The 21,746-nt window shown below is 35.1% G+C and overlaps 3 protein-coding genes across 3 annotated transcripts; all 3 read left to right on the forward strand.

Moving 5' to 3' along the window:
* The first annotated feature begins 986 nt into the window (after positions 1–986).
* LOC100617511 (olfactory receptor 1030) lies at positions 987–1,943 on the forward strand. The gene has a single exon (XM_007497458.1). It carries the CDS (start codon positions 987–989, stop codon positions 1,941–1,943), a length of 957 nt encoding a protein of 318 aa, XP_007497520.1.
* A 12,635-nt stretch (positions 1,944–14,578) lies between these two features.
* LOC100024252 (olfactory receptor 5M8-like) lies at positions 14,579–15,517 on the forward strand. Its single transcript, XM_016423636.2, has one exon. The coding sequence runs from the start codon at positions 14,579–14,581 to the stop codon at positions 15,515–15,517; it is 939 nt and encodes a 312-aa protein (XP_016279122.1).
* Positions 15,518–20,519: 5,002 nt separating this feature from the next.
* LOC100617479 (olfactory receptor 5M8-like) lies at positions 20,520–21,482 on the forward strand. Its single transcript, XM_003341527.2, has one exon. The coding sequence runs from the start codon at positions 20,520–20,522 to the stop codon at positions 21,480–21,482; it is 963 nt and encodes a 320-aa protein (XP_003341575.1).
* Positions 21,483–21,746: the final 264 nt, after the last annotated feature.

Consider the following 21,746-nt stretch of genomic DNA (forward strand, 5'->3'; position numbering starts at 1 on the left):
GTGTTCTCAAATAAAATTACTTCTTCATAGTCAAGTAATAACCTGTCTGAGAACTGATATTCTCTATCTACTTTTTTCCCCTGTCAATTGTAAACTTATGGTAAATTTAAAAATATTTCTTATAAATGTTAACAATATACAGGCATGCAAGAGCCTTGTTTCCCAACAGTGGAGCCTTTAAGAGTCATTTTCTATCTCAAATAATTAACTTACTGAGAACTACCACTTGCAAAATTATACCAGAGATTTGGAAAATGTAACACATCCTTGGATTTTAAGTATTGGGGGTGGGGTGGGGGGCTGGGAGTGTACTGGATAGTGTTGTCTATTTTGTCCAAATGTCTTTTGAAATTTAGCAGAGTTGGATGAATATGTATTGAGGATATTTAGGATAAGATTTATGCCTTGTGTACAGCCTAGAATAGATGAACTTTGCTTTAATAGGATTTTATGAAACATTTGTATGTGTATATTTCCAATGAAAGTGTGCTTTAAGTCATACTCACCTGAATTCCGTATGTTGAATGATGAATAGTTTGTTCCTTTATATCCATAAAGAATAATGTCCTGTTACCAGAGTTCTGAAAAACTTAGTTCCTATGATGCAACAAAAATAGCTTTAGGTTGACAGTAAAGAAATGTGGATTCTACAAATATTCCCTATTTATCACTAAATCCCTCTATCCCACTAATCCCTTAGGTGAGTCATGTAACCTTCTTTGGGCCTTAATTTCTATATTTATAATATAAGGGAATAAACTTGGTCAGTTAAGAAACTGAAAAACTTTAGGATGATATGTTTCTATAAACTACCACTGTAAATAGCTGTGAGTGAATGTGGGGTGGGTATATGAATATGTGTGTTCATATGTTTGTGTGAATGACAGAGACAGCAAGAAAAGGGGGAAAATAAAAGTTAAGAGAGACACTTAGAGATTTGTTTCTCATTCCCATCCATTATTTATTTTAATTCATCTAAGTGGAAAATGCTGATCCCTAAGGAAATGAAGAGAGGGAATCACACACTGGTGACTGAATTTATTCTTTTGGGATTAACTGATCGTCCAGAACTACAGCCAATCCTTTTTGTGCTATTTTTAGTGATTTATCTCATCACTGTGGGAGGGAACCTTGGAATGATGGTGTTGATATGGATAGATTCCCGCCTCCACACTCCTATGTACTTTTTTCTTGCTAGTTTATCATGCCTAGACCTATGCTATTCTACCAATGTTACCCCCAAAATGCTAGTAAACTTCCTATCAGAGAAGAAAACAATTTCCTACCCTGCTTGTTTGGTTCAGTGTTATTTCTTCATTGCCATGGTGATTACTGAATATTACATGCTAGCAGTCATGGCCTATGACCGGTATATGGCCATCTGTAACCCCCTGCTCTACAGCAGCAAGATGTCAAAAGCTGTCTGTATCCGGCTGATTGCTGGTCCATATATCTACGGATTTCTTAGTGGTCTGATGGAAACCATGTGGACATATCGTTTGACTTTCTGTGGCTCGAATATAATCAACCACTTTTATTGTGCTGACCCACCCCTCATACGACTCTCATGCTCTGATACCTTCATCAAAGAAACATCCATGTTTGTGGTTGCAGGATTTAACCTCTCCAATTCTCTCCTCATCATCCTTATCTCCTATATCTTCATCCTTATTGCCATCCTGCGAATGCGTTCAGCAGAAGGTAGGCGCAAAGCCTTCTCTACCTGTGGGTCTCACCTTGTGGCAGTGACTGTATTTTATGGGACCCTATTCTGCATGTACGTTAGACCTCCCACTGATAAGTCAGTGGAGCAGTCAAAGATCATAGCTGTTTTCTATACCTTTGTGAGTCCCATGTTGAATCCTATCATCTACAGCTTAAGAAACAAGGATGTGAAAGAAGCTTTTCGTAAGTTGGTCAGAAAAAATGTGCTGTCTAAATAATAGGTTGCCTTGATACTCTGATAGATATATGATCTCATCAATCACAGTAATCTCTCCATTGGCGCATGTTGCAACCCTTATCATCCTCATTTGCCCTTTTAAATCAATTATTCCAAAGATAGTCTTATCAATGTGCTAAGGATCTTCCTTGTGTTCTTTTAACATTAGATTACTATCAATACATTACATAGAATGTCCCTAGGTCATCCCTCATCTAATGGCTCACTTCCCTGACTACTCATATGTCCTTGAGTCAAGAAATAGACTTAAAATAAAAACCATGTATTATTTTTTAAAAGAAAATAAAGTAAATATTCATGAGAATTGAGAATTTGATTTCACTTTGACATGGTTTATGCTCAGCATTCCTCTCTTCTTCATCTGTACACACATATACTAATATGGTACAATGGAAACACTGCTGGCTTTGAAGAAACAGTACCTGAAATCAAAGCCTTTTTCTGTCAACTTTCAACCTGTGTGACCTTAGGTAAGATTTTTTACCACTCTACAACTCAGTTCCATCCTATGGCAAATGAGGGGTTTGAGTTAGATGACCTTGAGATTCATTTCCTCTCCAAATGTATGATCTTATCATTTTCAGTTCAGGAAGAATGATATGGAATTTAAAGTCAGAATATTTGGATTTAAATCAAAGCTCTAAAAGTTAGTAGCTGCTTGACTTTGGTTAGGCTGTTTCTGTGACCTTAGCTGTCCTCCCTTTTAAAGTAAGTAGATTATTATTTACCTATTAAGTGAAGAATATATCCTGATCAAGACCATCTCTCCAAGGTCCCTCTACCACCTTCCATGGGGATCAGGCAAATCTTTAAAACAATACCAGTTAGATCAACTGCAGTTTGAGTCCATTCATAACATACAAATTACAAACTGATTCACCTTGTGATTTTTTTTTGGTTGGATAGGGCAGGCAAACCCTATGATACTCCCTTTGATAGGAAAGTATGAGTACAAAGGAACAGGAGGTGGAGGAGGAGATTAAGGTAGGAAACGCAGGCCCAGATGGTTACAGCCTTGGGGAAGGAGAGGGTCAAGAGGAGAGAGAGACAGGGTCATTGAGGAGCCCAGTGGAGCTCCATGGAAGGGGAGAAAAGCCAAGAGGAAGTTCATGGGTTTCCCTCTGAATTTATTCCTGTCCTGCTTGGGTCCATATTCCCAAGCACTTGGTAACCACATCACAAAGTATAGACAATTAAGATTGGGTGGCAAGGTAGAGGGAACAACTTTGGGCGTGTAGATTGCAAACCGAACTTTCCCGGGGTATTGAGTCTGAGCATGTTAATGAGTTGGTCTTAGCCAAGGGCCCCATGGCCAGTTCAAGGTTACATTCACAAGCCTCATTGGTATAACCTTATACTTGGAGACACAGTCGCCATACAGTCATTTATATTTCATAGATGTGAATATGCTTGGGATGCTACATATCTCCCTTTTTTTTATAAAATGAAAGGTGCTTGATATAGAAATGTGACTAAAATTAAAATATAAAAATCATGTAGCATCACCAATTGATGCTTCAAGTGATTAAAAATAGATATTCACCATATATTGCCAAAGCCTTGGCTGAAAAAGTAATTGTGATTAGTGATTTTTTTTTAAAAAAACACTTCTCTAGATAGTTAAATTTTCTGGATGTCACTGAAAAGCTATTTTGGACCCTTAGGCTCAGTGTTTCTGCCTTTGACTCAGAATACACTTCTGGTTCTTTGAAGACCAAAATACACATACTTTATCATCATGCTATACTTCAAACAAGATGGATTTTCAGAGCTCATCTAAATAATTTATCTTAACTCACTTCATGCATATGTATGTGTGTGTGTGTCTGTGTATACATACATATGAGGCAGTTAGGTGGCTCAGTGGATAGAACACTGAACCAAGAATTAAGAAAGATCTGAGTTCAATTTTAACCTCAGACACTAGTTATGTGTCCCTGGGAAAGACATTTAACCTCTGTTTGACTTAATCCACTAGAGAAGGAAATAACAAAGCCACTCTAGTATCTTTACCCAGAGAACTCCATGAACAATAGAATCCATGGGATCATAAAGAAAAGGACATGACTGAATGACTGAATGATAATATAGATATATAAGGGTACACATTTGTATAACACGTTTGGGAAACATTTTCTATACATTAACTCTTCAGGTTAGATAACAGGGATTGTTTCCATTTTATGAATGAGTACTTTGAAACTGGGTGAGTAATCAGATGTCTTCATTAACCTGACCAGCAACAGATAACACTTTACCTTCCAACAATATAAAACCAGGTTTAATCTGCCTGCCCCATTCACTCTAAAGAAAGGCAGAGCTAACTTGTATATAAATGCATATTCTCTATCTTTGTCATAATCAAGTCCCTGTCTAAATTACTCATTTTATATATGAGGAAAATGTTTTATATTTTTTTGTCCATCATGCTCATTAAGATGGAGCCAATTATAACCTTCTTTTTGCTCAGCGGATTATGGATCTGGAAAAATGCAAGAGACCTAACAACCCATCTTGAAACTAAGATTGAGAGGTTATGATTTGTTCAAAGTCATTTAAGTAGAATACAACAGAAATATGCTTTGGCTCAATAGTCCTTTGAGAGGGGCTGGCAAAGCACTTTGGCATTAATGTCACTTTCTTTCTTTATCAGCTATGATTGAAGACTGAATCAGAGTAAAAAAAATCTATAAACTTTGCCAAGTACTGTCTTAAGTAGTGGGTATATATATATATATATATATATATATATATATATACATATATATGTGTGTGTGTTTATGTGTGTGTACATGTGTGTATGTCCATATATGTGTATACATATATATATATATATATATTTAGACAAAAATCAAATCTTTGTCTTTTAAGGACTTATATCCTAGAGAAGTGATGGTGAACCTTTTAGATACTAAGTGCCCAAACTGCACCTTCATACTCCAGGTGATCCACCTCTTTACCTCAGTCAGGGGAGGGAGGAACTACTCCCATTTGGTTGCTAGGCAGAGGGGCAGGTGATGTGAAAAATGTTCTCAGGAGGGGTGAAGAGGGGGATGTGGGCATCCCCCTCTGGAATGCATGCCATAGGTTCATCAACATGGTCGTAGAGGAACAAATGGCACCTACATAGCTAAGTAAATAACAAAAGATTTGCAATGCATATATGAAGTTATTAAAGGGCCCTGGAAGATCAGAAAACTATTTTTTCAAATTATAAATTGTTCTGAATCCTCCTCACTCTTCCCTGACCCCTCCCCATAAAAGTCAACTTCATTGCTAATTGCTTTGCTTTTATTCCTATAGAAAATAGAGCTCACATGGAAAGATCCAGTATAAAACACAGTTCAGTTCTACGGAGACTGTTCTACTTTCCTGGCCTAAAGAATATCTTCTTTATGGTGATTCTAGAAAATTACACCTTCTCTCTAGTGGATAATCTTGGGATGACTGTGCAAATTAGCATTGACTACTATCGTCTCACCTGGGCCTATTTTCTCATTATTAATTTGGTAATTGAGAATCTGTGCTGCTATTCAAATGCAAGCCCTAAGATGTGGATGAATGTTTTACCTAAAAAGATCCCTATTGTTTTTGTTGACTGGTTCCTCCACTGCTATACTTTCATTGTCCTATTTCTTGTTCAACATTATATCTTTTCTTCAATAGCTTACAATAAATACATGGTCATGTATCAGCCAAGAAGACATAGCATCATCCCCAAAGGGATCTACATTGGTTGGGTTGTTGTTCCCTACATATATGGACTCATACATGGTTTGGTTCAATCTAAAGTAATACTCAATTTTTTCCTCATAAATACAATGGCATGAACCAATACTTTAAAAAAAGCAACCATCTTCTCATAAAAATAAAATAACCTTCCAAAAACAATCAAAAGGAATAACAACAACATCAGCAACAACAAAATGTGTTCATGTGGCAAATTTTAGCTTCTTCAGCTTGTTCAGGAACAATGTAGTTATCCACATATTCATCTTCTGCCATTGTGTGGATGAATTGATCTGAAGGGATGAAGAAACATTTTTTTAAACCTAAGAAGTATCATGTTTAAAACAGACATAATGGTAGAGGTTGTTTTAGGAGACTTTTATTGAGGTATTATTTTTACTCCATAGGATTACAGATGTTCAATGAAAAGGAACCACAGATAGCATTTACTCTAAGCTTCTCACTTGACAAATGAGAACTTATAGGCTCATAATGTTTAAGTGGATTGTCCAAAGTCACAGAGATGGTCAATTGCAGAATGAGATTTTTTACTCAAGACCTATAACTTGAAATTCAGTTGTCTTGTTCAATATTATACAATGATCATTGAGGCAGTCACAATTTAGTTTCTTCATCTGTAAAATGATCATAAAAGCACTTATATGAGCTACCTTAAAGGGTTGTAATGAAAACAGAATGAAAAAAATTGATTGTAAATCTTAAAGTATTTTATGTAATAATGATATCAATACTTAAAATTTAAATAGTGCTTTCAATAATTTTAAAATATTTAAATACTTATCTCCTCTTATCCCAAAAAATGTGGATAATAGGTGCTATGATTTTCTCCACTTTACAGATGAGGAAACAGGATAAGAGAAATGAAGTGAATTTCCCAAGACCACACATCAAACGTGTGAGTCAGGATTTAAATTCAAAATTTTCTTACTTCAAGGTCAACACACCCTAGCACTAACTGCCTCCTATCATCATCATCATCATCATCATCATCATCAACATCTATGAGATAAGAGATATGAGCTGATTGACTCAGAAGGTCTTTTTAATTTCTAATATTCTATGAGTATATAACTTTTCTATTTCAAGACTGACCATTGGACTGAGTCAGTGAATCATTCAATAATTATTTATTAAGTGCTTTTCATAATCCAAGAACTCTACCAGCTGCTAGAGATAATAAGAAAACATAGACATTGTCCTCAAGATGACCCAGGATCGAATACTATCACTGGATTTTACTATCTATATGACCTTAGACAAACTTAATCTTCTCTCTGGGCCTCAGTTTCCTCACTTATAAAATAATGGAGTAGGACAAGAAAATCTAATCTCTAAAACACTTCCAACTCTTATACTATGATCCAAAGTGTAATAATATATCCCAGAGAAAGTGCACTCCATATCAAATTAAAGGCAAAGTCTGGAAAGACTATTTATTGGTTAGAGACTTTAGAAATGCTTAATGTACCCTTAATATCATAGGCATCCCTAAAATTAATACTCTTTAACTTTTTGGTCTCAGGAACTCTTTGCACTCTAAAAATGACTGAGGATCCCCAAAGAGATTCTATTTAGGTAGGTTATATAAATATATACATATCAATATTACGATATTCAAAAGTAAAGTTTAGAAATATTTTGAAAATAGTTTTGACATTGTACATCCCATGAACTGATCTCAAGAACCACTGCTCTACAATAGGGAGAGATGTTTGAATTAGAAGACCACTGGGTGTATGGATGAGCCCTCTGACTACACCTGGTGATAAGCCTTATGAAATAAATTAGGCTGGTCCCTAGGACAGTTCATATACAATCTATTATTATCTATCTCTGTTGTAGACCACAAGGTGCTAGAAAACACCATAAAACAATGAGACTTAAGAAAAGGTCATTAAAGGAGGCTTCAAGGGAAATAATTGTCTTAATAAAATGTTTTGCAAGCATTGTGAGAAAATAAGCTAATAGCATATAAATAGATGGGGGGAAAGCTATCACAATGAATTTATTATTGTGTTTGGAATGTTTATAAGCTATCCTACTCCACCCCTTCCAACCCCCTCTATTTTGAATGGAAGATCCCTCTTCATTTTGGAATCTGAAATCAAATCCTAAGAATTGGAACAAGGACCAGTAAATTACAATTTAACAGTAATAGCTTAGGCGATTTCATTCCAGTTTTCATTTGTAGTGTACATTTGATCATAATCAGCATTTCTATGCAAATAAAGTCTTATCCCGTCATAACTTGTCAATGATTTCTACTCATGTTAAATCAATATCAAATGTCATTGAAATTTGAGAAGTGATTATGAAAACCTGTAATGTTTTAGTGAAAGCATTATCCTTATTTTACAAAGAAGAAACCTGAGGAGGTAAAAAAATTAAGTACATTGCCTTGTAGCATTTAAAGAGGAATTCTCTGCCAGTTGGGCATCTATTATTACCTTTTTGCATATTTTATAACTCTATGTACTAATTAGATTATATAAGGAGAAAATAAGCATATGTTGTACTATTCGAAGAATTACTGAACTGCAAAGGCCATTTGACAGGGATGCTCCTGCAACACTCCCTTTATGTGGTCTTCTAGAATCAACCAATTTATAATCATTGATTAACTGTCTTTTTCTATGTGTCAGGTACTAGGGAAAAGAAACAAATTATTTCTCTCAGTAAGCTTACATTAAAAACTGGAGATAGTAAGCATATGTAGAAATATCTAAAGAAAAAAAAGAAAAAATTAGACTCAAATGCTAATAAATATTTAAATAACATTAAACCCAATATTTCTCAAAGCATATTCCATCTACTTTTGGACAGAATTTTATAGATTTTTTTCTCATATTGAACACAAATCTCTCTTGTAATTTTCAATCTAGTGTTCTCCTTTGAATGTTTAGACTTTAGCTAGAATTAGTCCCTTCTTTTACATCACAGATCTTTAGATACCTGAAAACAACAATCATCTCCCATCTCCCACTAATGCTGACATCTTACTGAGCCTTCAAAATATCCATAATATTCCTTTAAATGATGTTGATACAACAATATCTTCACTTTACAATTATATTGGTCACCTTAGCAGCTGGGTGACACAGAGTAATACAGTGGACAGAACTTTGGACTTGAAGTCAGGAAGATTCATTTGAACTAGAATTCAAATCTATTCTCAAACTCTTACTTTCTATGTGGACCTGGCCAAATCATTTAACCCTATTTACCTTAGTTTCCTCATCTTTAAAATGAGTTCTAGAAGGATACACTAAATCACTTCACTATAATTGTTAAGAAAATTCCAGATGGGATCACAAAGAGTCAGACATGACTGAAAATAATTCAGTAACAAAATTTTCTAGATATACTAGAGACTTTTAAGTTTTTCCTAAAATATATTACTCAGAACTGAACATAATGATCTAGATTATAAATTCTGACTCAGGAAAAGTAAAGAGTGACTGCCACAACTTCATCCTTGAAACTGTTCTTCTCCTAAAGCATTAGGGGTTATCACTGATATTTTTGCTGAAGTTTGAGGATTCTTTTTGAGCTTCCAAACTACTAAAAGTTTGACATTTTTTTCTTGAAGAATGGCTATATGGATACATGTCTTTTCTATACTTCAAAGAGATTAGATTATACGTTAGGTAATATAGCATGTAGAGTGATTTCAAATAAAATTTATATGACATATATAGATATCTGGTGGATGACCAGGGTTATCATTTAGTTGTTTCAGTCATTACCTGACTCTTTGACCCCATTTGAGGTTTTCTTGGCAAAAATAGTAGAGTGGTTTACATTTGCTTTTCTAGATCATTTTACATATGAGAATATTAAAGCAAGTAAAATGATTTATCTAAGGTGGCACAACTAGAAAATATCTGAGGCATGATTTGAACTTGGGATGATGAGTCTTCCTGACTCCAAACCTGGCACTCTAGCCACTCCACCACCTAGTGACTCGCTTCGGTGATTAAGTCACCCATGAGTGCAGATTTACAGGCATTTAGGGAACTTGAAAAGATCACCTTAATTGTTAAAGAGAGGACAAAGTGTGATTGTACTAGCCAGGTTGTCCTATCTACTCAAGAACATCCCACAAAGCTCACAGGAAATGGTGAGACAATGTTTTACAAATGTAATGAGAACAAAGCTTTTCTTTAACTAGCAGCACTGTGCCTTTAGTGTCTGTTAATGGAAAGGAGGGAGATTTAGATTTATCAAACAAAAGCTTCTTGACTCAAATTTCAAAGAAGAGGCTTCATATTTAACAGAATTTTTATAGCATAAAATCAAATAGAAAATAGAAAAAACACCTAATCCCTTCATTACAAAGCACTGGAATATGAGTAAGATAAAGACCATTTATTTGTCTAATTCCCTTGCTACATTGTTATTCTGTCAAGTAATAATTCCAATGAGAATTAGAGGAGCATCCCTTTAATTGCTACAGCTCAGTAGTTTGGAAAAATTCTTTGGGGAGAAGGGTTCAGCTCTATAAATCCAGACATGATCCACCTTTAATTTACCCACAAGGTGCACAGCTTTTCCTTGAAAGTGACCAGCACTCTTTCACAGGCAAGCTGGACCAGTCTGCATGTGCCAGAAATAGGCCAATTGGTACTATTGTTCGTTCTGACATTCTTCCTGTCCTGGCAGGAAGATACTTGAGGTTAGTGACTATATAGGAAGGAGGTGGAAATGGCCATCTTTGGGTAGAATTGGAACTAGGATTAGCAGCAAAGATCAGGGTTTGCATCCTGCTTTCAGTATTTACTAACCAGGGTAAATCCCTTACTTGGAGCTTTAGTTTCCTTATGAGTAAAATGAGGAAATGGAATGAAGCGGTTACAAAGGGTTCTTTCCAGATATGATTGGTATGTTCCAAAAGATAAATAGTTTATACAGAACTGTGTAGGGTGATGACTATTTTTAGCATCCTTCCCCTCCCAAATGATTGACAATCCTAGATGACTAGTTCTGAAAGGGGCCTTAGAGATTATATAGTTCCTTCTTACCTCCTCATTTTTAGAAGAAGCAGGTAGTCTCTAGAGAAAGGAAGAGATTTCCCTAAAGCCAAAGGATGATCATTAATGATTTGAAGTTTTCTGGAGATTGATTAACATATTGTCTTTCTCTATAAAATTCCAAATATTTTATTTTTTAAACGTTTCAGATTGTGAAAAGGTACTGGTGCATAGTTTCATCTTGTACTGGTGATGATTTGGGCTATAGAGTTTGAAGGAAAAAATTGAATAAGGAGCAAGGGGTTTCTTTCCCTCCTCCCCTCCTCTCTCTGTCACACACACACACACACACACACACACACACACACATTTGTTCATTCGCTTTCTCTTTACTGCATTAGAAATTAAAAATATTTTAGTAATATTATGAGAATATTTTCAAGTTCTTGGATCTCTTGAAAAAGGTCTTTGGTAGCCCCAAAGAAGTCTGAGAATTTTGAGAACTTCCACCTAAAGCTTAGATTTCTCAAAAAAGTCATTTCCTAAATAGGAATCTCATGTTTTGGCTTCATTCATCAATACAATATGTTCATTTGAAACCAAAAACATCCTTAATAAAACATAAAATATTGTACATATATTTAAAGAATGAAAGAATATAAAATATAATGGACCTGATATTAATGGTCAATTATTATATCACAAGGAAAGACATTCTTTCTCTTTGTCTCTCTTTCTGTCTCTGTCTCTGTCTCTGTCTCTATCTGTTTCTGTTTTTCTGCTGTCTGCCTCTACCTCTGTCTCTGTCTCTTTTAATCTTCATCATCATCTCTCTCTCTCTCTCTCTCTCTATATATATATATATATATATATATACATATATATTTATTTATTCATTCATTTATTTATTTATTTACTTATTTATTTCTTGGCAAGGATGTATGAAGTGTTTTGTTATTTCCTTCTCTAGTTTATATTACAGATGAAGAAAACAAGAGTCCATTGCAGTCCATCAGCTGGTAGTTCCCTGTTGTTCTCTTTTCTCCTGTGCAGGGTACATGGCTTTTGTAGTCATTATTGAACACTAGCGGTGCTTCTCTTATGATGCAGAACCCGACACTTTCAATGAGGCCAAGTGCATTAGAGTTTTTCATTCTTCTCCTGCACCTGTCATGTTCTACATTATGTTTGGATAGCTCTGGTTTCAAATGTCCATTTTATGGACATGACCAAGACCCAAACACAACATTCTTATTCAGATAATTCTTTTTACATAGATGACACTACATAACAGCTTCTGAAAACGTGTTAAGGTGACCTGGAGATTATTCACAACCCTTTCCAGAGTTCAAAAAGTTCAAAATTCTTTTCATAACAATATTAAGACATTTTCATTTCTAATATGGTAAGTACTGAGAGAAGTAATCCAAACCAACAAAAGTTCCCCATCCACCTTGAGGTCCTCAAAAAAAATTAAAAATATAAATGTGTTGCATTATATAGTCTCAAAACCTACCATGCCAGAGTCCAAAGCATTCAGGGAAAGTAGTTATCTATCTTATACTGACAGAGTTCCAGTGAAAGGAAACTTCTGCTCTGATTCTAAATTAGTTACTCCAAATTATTTGCATTTTTGCAGACTCTTAGAACCCTGTCAAAAAGCACTAGATTTAGAATTAGACAACTTGGGCTCAGATCTGTTACTAACCAGCTACACAACTTTGGACAATTCATTAGCCTCTCATACCTTGGTTTCCTAATCTGAAAATGAGAGGGTTGGATGAATGGTTTGATCTTGGAATAATGTTTTTAAATACATAAAATAAAATATTTAGAATAATAATTGAAACCAATTTGTGTTTATAAGACGATCATCAAAATATATTTTTAAAAAATAAGAACCCAAGTGAAGTACTAAATCTTAGAGTATAAAAGTTCTCTGCAGGAAAAAAATTATTATTATTATTATTACTTTCTTTCCCAAAAAATAGCACAGTGCTTTTTTAACAGAGAACACAAGTATAACTTTAATAGAGAAACATAAAATGAAGTGAAAACTCCTTTGTGAGAATTTAATTCTATTCATTTTTTTCAGTCTTTTGTGAAGATCAAAGTAGACCTGGACAGTTGGAGTCTATACCATTTGGTATAAAGTGAGGAGACCCATCACAGGTAACTTCCTACCTAGAATGATTCATGTTCTTTCCCTCTCCTCCCCCCCCCCCCCCCCCGCTGTAGCCAACAAGCAATTCCAATGGGGTTTACATGTGTCATTCATCAAGACCCATTTCCATATTATTAGTATTTGCACTAGGGTGACCATTTACAGTCTACATCCTCAATCATATCCCCATTGAACCATATGATCAAGCTGTTGTTTTTCTTCTATATTTCTGCTCCAGCAGTTCTTTCTCTGGATGTGGATAGTGTTCTTTCACCTAAGTCTCTCAGAGTTGTCCTGGATTATTGCATTGCTGCTAATAGAAAAGTCTATTACATTCAATTGTGCCACAGAGTATCAGTCTTTGTGTATAATGTTCTCCTGGTTCTGCTCCTTTCACTCTGCATAAATTATTGGAGGTTATTCCAGTTCACACAAAATTCCTCCAGTTCATTATTCCTTTGAGCACAATAGTATTCCATCACCAAAAGATAGCACAATTTGCTCAGTCAATTGAGGGACACACACTCATTTTATAATTTTTGCCACCAAAAAGAGTCTACATTGAAAGGAATGTGTATTAAGTGGTTCAAAAAGTCATGTTCCTTTCTCTGCTCCCTGTTTTTTAATTTATTCAATGAAGAGAATGTTTGTTTTTTTCCTGCCTCTAATGGTCCATAATTTTGGAGACTGCTCTAATATAGCATCTAGAATATTTAACCTAGAATAAAAAGACCTATATTTGAATCCCAGCTCTGGTCCTTGTTAATTATGTGACTTTGGTGACACAGTTTCCACATCTGAAAAATAGGTCTAGTAATATGTGTAGTAATTACTTCACAGGACAGTTGAATCATGAAATAATGGATCAAAAACAATCAGTCAGGCAGTCAATAAAGACTTATTATACATCTATTATGTGTCAGACACTATGTTAAACACTGGGGGTACCAAGAGAGGCAAAAGACAATTTCTGATCTCAAATAGTTTATATCTAGATTTCATTATAAATGTATACAATGTAAATATCTCATCATCATTTTGATCACAGATTCTCCTGTTGCTTGCCTGGGAAAGCCCTTTAGATATTCACATTTCATTAAAAGAACAATCTGCCTTTTAGCATTTATATTTTTGCCTGATAAGATGATTACAAGGTAGTTCAACTTGCAGCATTTGTCGTCTTCAGAGGCTTCTGCCTGTCATGACTTCTCCAAATAAAACCCTTAGAAGTTGTGCATTTGACCAGTTCATTCTTTGTTCAGATGGATGAAATCTATGTCCATTTTGCTGTACTACCTAGAAACAACAGAGATTTCTCACAATGACAAGAAAGGTAGAATCATGGTCTGTGGGTGTTTGGTCCTTTCCTATGTGTGGCCAACAACTCAACACCCTCTTTATATATTAGGTTCTTTCAAAGGGTTACTGACGTTTGAGTTTTCCTGACTGTAAGAAAAAAGGAAAGATGGGGGAAAGAGGTAACGAAAAAAAGGAAAGAAAATAGGAGACAGGGTTGGTAAGATTATTTTCCCCTGAGAAGAACTGCCAAAACTGTTTATTGTGCAAGGGGATGATGATAGTATTTTTTTACTTGCTTCCATTTAAGCAAGAGTAGCAAAGAACAGAGGAAGAGAGAAAAAAAAGATGATCTGGCTAGGAAGATAATAATTTTAACATTTTCTTTTAATAGATCCTGTAGCAGAGTCAAGGAGCTTGGATCTCATCTGGGAAATGTTGAGTAGGAATGTCACAACAAATCCCCAGTTTATTCTCCTAGGACTGACCAGTCGCCTAGAACTTCAAGTATTATTCTTTGTCCTCTTTCTAACCATCTATATCATCACTGTGGTGGGGAATCTGGGGATGATGGTGTTAGTGCGAATCACTCCCAAGCTTCACACACCCATGTACTTTTTCCTCAGTCATTTGTCTTTTGCTGACCTCTGTTTCTCTTCCAATGTGAGTCCAAAGATGCTGGAGACTTTCATAGTGAAAAAGGCAACCATCTCCTACTCAGCCTGCTTGGTGCAGTGTTATCTTTTCATTGCTTTAGTCCATGTGGAAATCTACATCCTAGCTGTGATGGCCTTTGACCGTTACATGGCCATCTGTAATCCTCTGCTCTATGGCAGCAAGATGTCCCCAACTGTCTGTGCCTCTCTCATTTCAGTGCCCTATGTGTATGGCTCTCTCACAGGCCTCATGGAGACCATGTGGACCTATAGCTTATCATTCTGTGACCTCCATGAGATTAATCATTTTTATTGTGCTGACCCTCCACTCATCAAACTAGCTTGTTCTAGTACATACAACAAAGAACTATCTATGTTTGTTGTGGCTGGATTTAACTTCACTTTTTCCCTCCTCATCATTCTTATCTCTTATGTGTACATATTCCCAGCAATATTCCGGCTCCGTTCTGCAGACAGCAGGCGCAAAGCCTTTTCCACCTGTGGGTCTCATCTGACAGCTGTCACTATATTTTATGCAGCTCTTTTCTTCATGTATCTCAGACCACCATCTGAGACATCTGTGGAACAAGGGAAAATGATGGCCGTATTTTATACCACAGTGATCCCTATGTTGAACCCTATGATCTACAGCTTAAGGAACAAAGATGTTAAAGAAGCCTTAAGCAAAGGACTCTTCAGAAAAGAGCTCTCTAAATAAAAAGTTTTCCTAGTATTTTTTCCCTGGTATTTTAATGATCTTTAAGTTACTAAATGCTGTACCACATTGTTTCATGGATCGAGGGCATGGAGACAAGAACACAAGTGTGTGTATATTTCCCAGCCTTCACTTGAATCCACACACATACATACACACCAATATATATGCACATGTATATGTGCACATGCACACTTACAACCTGTTGCTTTCAGCCCTTATAAGACTATATAATTATTCTGTGCAACCTCATAACTCTCAGCTACAAAGCCCAACTATACCCAGGTATTTGTCTCTTTTATATGTATATCAATGAAAAGAAAACCAACTGGAGAATAAGAATATATGAGAATTAAGTGAAAACTAGAGGCGTACTGGAAAGGACTCTCATCATCATATTCATTGAGGATTCCCAGGTATCCAGTGGTAGAGGAAATTTGGCTGCCATAATTATTTGTGACTGGAATGAGCAAATTATTTATGATTATAAAGCAATGAGAGTGGAATCTCATCTCAATTAATTATTTCCTATATTTTCCTGTGTACATTTTTGTTTTTTATATGTTTGTGTGTTGGCTTCCCTATTATATTGTAAGTTCCTGGAGGGCAGGTCCTACTTTTTGTCTCTTTTTATATTGCCATTACTTGTACATAGTAGGCATTTAATAAATATTGATTTATTGATAACAGGGGAAATTTCATTTTCCCCTTTACATTTCTGGTATCTTAGATATTCATAGGCACATAACAGGTACCTAATTAAATTTTCTAAATATTGACTGAATAATTATAGTAATGGCCAAAGAGTAGAATTCTTTATGAGGTATATATGCCTTTGGTTACAAAAGGCAGCCTATTTCATTGACATAATATAAAAACAAGTTTACCCTTTTGGAAAGAAATGGAATTTGGGGAAAAAAAACATCCCAGTGTCCAAGAAGAACCAGCTCAATAAAACATAATTTTAAAAATCAGGTTTCTTTGGAAATTCTCATGTTTTGTTCAAAGTATGGCATTTATTAGTTGAGTGTACCCAAGGTGAAACACTTCATATTTTGGCTTCAGTCCATCCATCTCATTGTGTGAAAGGGAATTCTTTACACTCTTTGTCTATTTTTAAATTAATCAACCAAAAGATTAAACACCCCTACTTAATAGAAAGTAATGGAGTTCCCCAACATTTACTAAAGTGGGTGACAACCCCAGAGGCGACTACCCTGTCTACAGGCAGTACTAGGCAAATTTAAAGACTACAATTGATTCCTGTAAAGTGGAGGAAGGGACAGGAAGTGACTTGGAAAAAAGGACTAAAAAAATCCTGAACTTCCTGTCCAAGAATGTCTTTGGCCTGAATTTTCAGCTTGGAGGATCTTGGACTGGGACTGTAGCTAGGGGCTACAACTTGGGACTGTGATCTGGGACTCTGGCTCTTGAATTGATTCTGGTAAGACTTATCCTGGATCTAATCCTTTGGAGCTTTGGCTTGGATGAGTGAGAAGCTGACCCCCTTTTCCTGGCTTCTGGAGAGATTAGTTCTGGAGAGGCCTCCCCTTATTGGAGGAGGCCACATGGGTAGAATCCTTATTTAACTCACCACTGAGCCCTCTAGCTGAAGGGTTAATGAGTCCTGCCTGGGTTGAGCAGGGATGTGAGCAACATTTAGGGTGATAGGCTAAACTTCTTCTCAACTCTCTTTCATATATTTCTACTTTCACTCTTTTTACCTTTTTGTAAATAAAACTATTTAAAAAGTCAATTTGATTTGAGCTACAATATTTTTAATTTGGTTACCACAGTATTATCTTAGAATTCTCATATATTTAGTCAATTCCTTACAATTGTAATTGTAAATTAATTAAATTAAATTAAATAAATACAATTACAAAGTCAATTTGATTTGAGCTATAATATTTTTAAATTGGTTACCACAGTATTATCTTAGAATTCTCATATATTTAGTCAATTCCTTACAATTGTAATTGTAAATTAATTAAATTAAATTAAATAAATACAATTAAAAAGTCAATTTGATTTGAGCTATAATATTTTTAAATTGGTTACCACAGAATTATCTTAGAATTCTCATATATTTAGTCAATTCCTTACAATTGTAAGATGAAAGAATTGGACTCCATCTCCAAAACTCCTTTCAACTCTGATGCTTCATATTCTATGTTCATTTTAATGTCCTTTCCTGCTCTTTCTATGGCATCTAGTCTAAAGTATCTGCCACTTTTGAGCTCATGGTGTTTAATGATCTTAGGTCATCTCTTACTCTTTATGTCTATGGAATGTAAGGATTCTATTTATTCAAGACTCAAAGACACTAAGCAATGATTGTTCTATAGTTACTGAAGTGGTGTTTTCATGTTTCTCCCTGGCAATTCCAGTTACAGATACATTTAATTTCTCTATATACCTCTGACAAAATACATATACCTCAACATGATGTCAATGTAAGTAATACAGGATGCAAAGAAAAAATACGTAAACATTTCTAAATCCCTGGGTTAAAATACAGTTTAATCCTCTTAATTAGGATCGGCCCCCAGGGATATTCAAAATTCCCCACTTGAATTATTCTTTTTGCATATATCTATGAAATTCTTCAGGGATAAACTTTCTGGTTATGGGCTCAAGTATAAATCCTTCTGCACCAGACACCTCTTTGATCTTGTTATCATTATGAAAATGTCTTTTCTTTCTCAGGTAGGACAATTCTGTAAATTTAAATCAGAAATTTATGAATACATTGATTTCCTTCATTAAATTATATTTATTTACCATGTGGCATTTTAATGCTAACTTTTTTTGGAGGGGGTGAAGGAAAATGGATTTGGAGGTTTTGCATAGAAAATAATAACCCGATTTCAAAAGAAAGAACAATAGACAAGAAAAGTAAGTTCTAGTCCTGTCTCTGCCACTGATTCCTTTACTGTAAAACATTGAACAAGATACAGCCCCTATCTGAGCTTCAGTTTCTCCCTCCATAATATAAGTTGATTAAGGCCACTAATATTTCCTCCGGCCATATAATTCTATGACTTTATAATCTCTGAGGTTCCTTTTTCTCATAATACTTAATGAAATATCTTTCTATGAATGGATCTCAAGTTAAATGTAATTTAAATTCCTTTTCCCATAAATTATGAATATATTCTTATTCTTATATATCATAATAATTATAGTGTTTTACAGTTGACAAAGTACTATCTCTATAACAATAGTTCTAACTGAGGTAGATAGTATAGCCATTATCTCCATTTTAATGTTCTTGCACTGAACTGACATTCTTTACTTAAAGAAAAGAGCTAGGAAATGCAGAGCTTTAATCCTTGATTCATGTTCATATTTCTGAGAGTTCCCAGTGATAAAAATATGAATAAAATATAGACTAATTTTTTTCTATTTAAAAATTATTTTATTTGGCCATTTGTAGACTAATTTTTTGAGAGGAAAAGAAAGGTTGTTCAGCAGGGAGCCCAATGGCCTGTTTTGTATTTTTTTCAACAGAATGAAGTTGTCCTTTACAAAAGGAAGATGAGTTCAAGATAAAAATAACCAAAAAAAATTATGGAAAAGGCAAACAGGAATCCTAATGTGGGCTGAGGTCAGAGTATATAAGAATAAATGTAACACAGAGAGGAACAAATTGAAGAATAACTGAATATTTGGATTTACATAAGAACTATGAACAGTTTCAGGAGGATGTAGATTAATTTACCCCAAGCAGTGATAACATAGACCCCTAGGTGAATTTCATTAGGAAAGAGCTCGTTCAATGAGATCAAACAAAAAATTGAGTTGTGACTGGTGAGGCCTATGCTACATGGTAATAAAATGAAAAATAAATAATTTCAAAGAAGCATAAGTTATAGAGAGTTCGGCAGTCTTTTGGTGAAATTATATGAGAATTCTTGGATTCTTTCCATAGAATTGGTAAATTTGATGACCATAATACTTTCTAACTTATGGGATTATAGACTGAGTTAGAGTTTGGTGATCTAGTGGGGACCTAAGACACCCCCAGAAGCTTACCTATGGATGATAAAATCCTGGAGAGAATAAGAATTTGAGGAGCATAGATGACATTTTAATCACCACTACTTATGAAGGATAGTGGACAAGGAACTGGCCCTGGAATCAGGAAGGTTTGAGTTCAAATCCAGCACTGGGCCCTTAATTGCTTTTTGACTCTGGGCAAAAGAATTAAACTTGTTTGCCTCAGTTTCATCACATGTAAAATGAGCTGGAGAAGGAAATGGCAAAAGGACTTGAATGGAAAGAAATATATAGGAAGAATTGGTATAAAGAAGGAAAACAAAGAAATAAGGATATTATGGGCTATGCTGAGTGTAAATCATGGTTCTAAGAATATTCATGTGTGTAACTATGAACTATAATAATTAGGATCAGAAGAGAAAAAGAAAAAAGGAGGAATAAAGAATAAGTAGAATGGATGGGGACAAAACAAAGGGTAGTATTAGACAATAATAAGCACTAAAATATGATAATATATTAATATTTCTGTACTTCTTTAAGTTTTGCAAACTATCCATCATATATTATCTTATTGGAGATTTAGAAAATCTATGTGAGGTAGGAGCAAAAGATTTTACTTCCCTTGCTTTGCATTTAGAAACTGTAGCATGGAAGAATTAAATTACTTAACTGTGTTCATATAACTACTATAGTGTCAGGGAAGGAATATGCACCCAGGTCATTCTTACTCTTATTTCTAGTACTCTAAGGGTTACCACCTCCTGTTTCTCACTTGTGGCAATATAACATAAGGGCCCTTGTGTACCCAAATAGTTGCTTTGTGTGGAAGCAAATAAAGGCACATAAAGAAAGCCCAGAATAAGAGAATAGAAGATATCCAATTCAAAAGAGAATATACTTTTATCTCACTACGATTTAATATACTCATTACTGTCTGCATTTAATGATCCTTATATATTAGTAGATACAAAGCCAAGGAGTGAGGATCTCATCTGGCGCAGTGATGAGTGGGAATGTCACCACAAAACCTGAGTTTGTTCTCTTGGGACTAACCTGTCGTGTGGAGCTTCAAGTCCTATTTTTTGTCCTCTTTCTAACCATCTACATAATCACTGTAGTGGGAAATATGGGCATGATGGTATTAGTGCGAATTACTCCCCAGCTTCACACACCCATGTACTTTTTCCTCAGTCATTTGTCTTTTGCTGACCTCTGTTTCTCTTCCACTGTGAGTCCAAAGATGTTGGAGACTCTTGTAGTGGAAAAAGCAACAATTTCCTACTCAGCCTGTTTGGTGCAGTGCTACTTTTTCATTGCTTTGGCCCATGTGGAAATGTACATCTTGGCTGTGATGGCCTTTGACCGCTACATGGCTATTCATAATCCTCTGCTCTACGGCAGCAAAATGTCTCCAACTGTGTGCACATTTCTTATCTCAGTGACCTATGTTTATGGCTCTCTCATGGGTCTTATGGAGACCATGTGGACTTACAGTTTATCATTCTGTGGCCCCAATGAGATTAACCACTTCTACTGTGCTGACCCTCCACTCATCAAACTAGCTTGTTCTAGTACTTACAGAAAAGAAACATCAATGTTTGTTGTTGCTGGGTTTAACCTCACCTTTTCCCTGCTCATCATTCTCATCTCCTATCTGTACATTTTCCCAGCTATCTTCAGAATTCGCTCTGCAGACAGCAGGCGCAAAGCCTTCTCCACATGTGGATCACATTTGACAGCTGTCACTATATTCTATGCAACTCTCTTCTTCATGTACCTGACACCACCCTCTGAGACATCTGTGGAACGAGGGAAAATGGTGGCCGTATTTTATACCACAGTAATCCCCATGTTGAATCCTATGATCTACAGCTTAAGGAACAAAGATGTTAAAGAAGCCTTAAGCAAACAACTCTTCAGAAAAGAATTTTGTAAACAAATCTCAGTACTCAGTTGTATAAAATAGTTTACTACCATAAATTACTATTTTGGGAAAACCTTCAAAATATTTTTTTCTCTTTTGCTTTTGTTTTGTCTGTTTTTTCATTTGATATAATAATAATAATCTGAGACCATTTGGGACATTGTCAAATTAAATAATTTCCATTTATGGTTCATAAATTAATCAGGACAATAATTGAAATGTAAAATTTAATCAGAAATTCTATATTTTAGAATCAGTCATCATTAATATGAATATTATTAAATTTTCTTTATATTTGTGTATATT

Source organism: Monodelphis domestica, chromosome 6 (assembly GCF_027887165.1).
Source record: "Monodelphis domestica isolate mMonDom1 chromosome 6, mMonDom1.pri, whole genome shotgun sequence".
NCBI lineage: Eukaryota > Metazoa > Chordata > Mammalia > Didelphimorphia > Didelphidae > Monodelphis > Monodelphis domestica.

What these genes read in the sequence shown, in the direction of transcription:
- LOC100617479 (XM_003341527.2), top strand. Translation starts at nt 20,520, where the DNA reads ATGAGTGGGAATGTCACCACAAAACCTGAGTTTGTTCTCTTGGGACTA.
- LOC100024252 (XM_016423636.2), top strand. Translation starts at nt 14,579, where the DNA reads ATGTTGAGTAGGAATGTCACAACAAATCCCCAGTTTATTCTCCTAGGA.
- LOC100617511 (XM_007497458.1), top strand. Translation starts at nt 987, where the DNA reads ATGCTGATCCCTAAGGAAATGAAGAGAGGGAATCACACACTGGTGACT.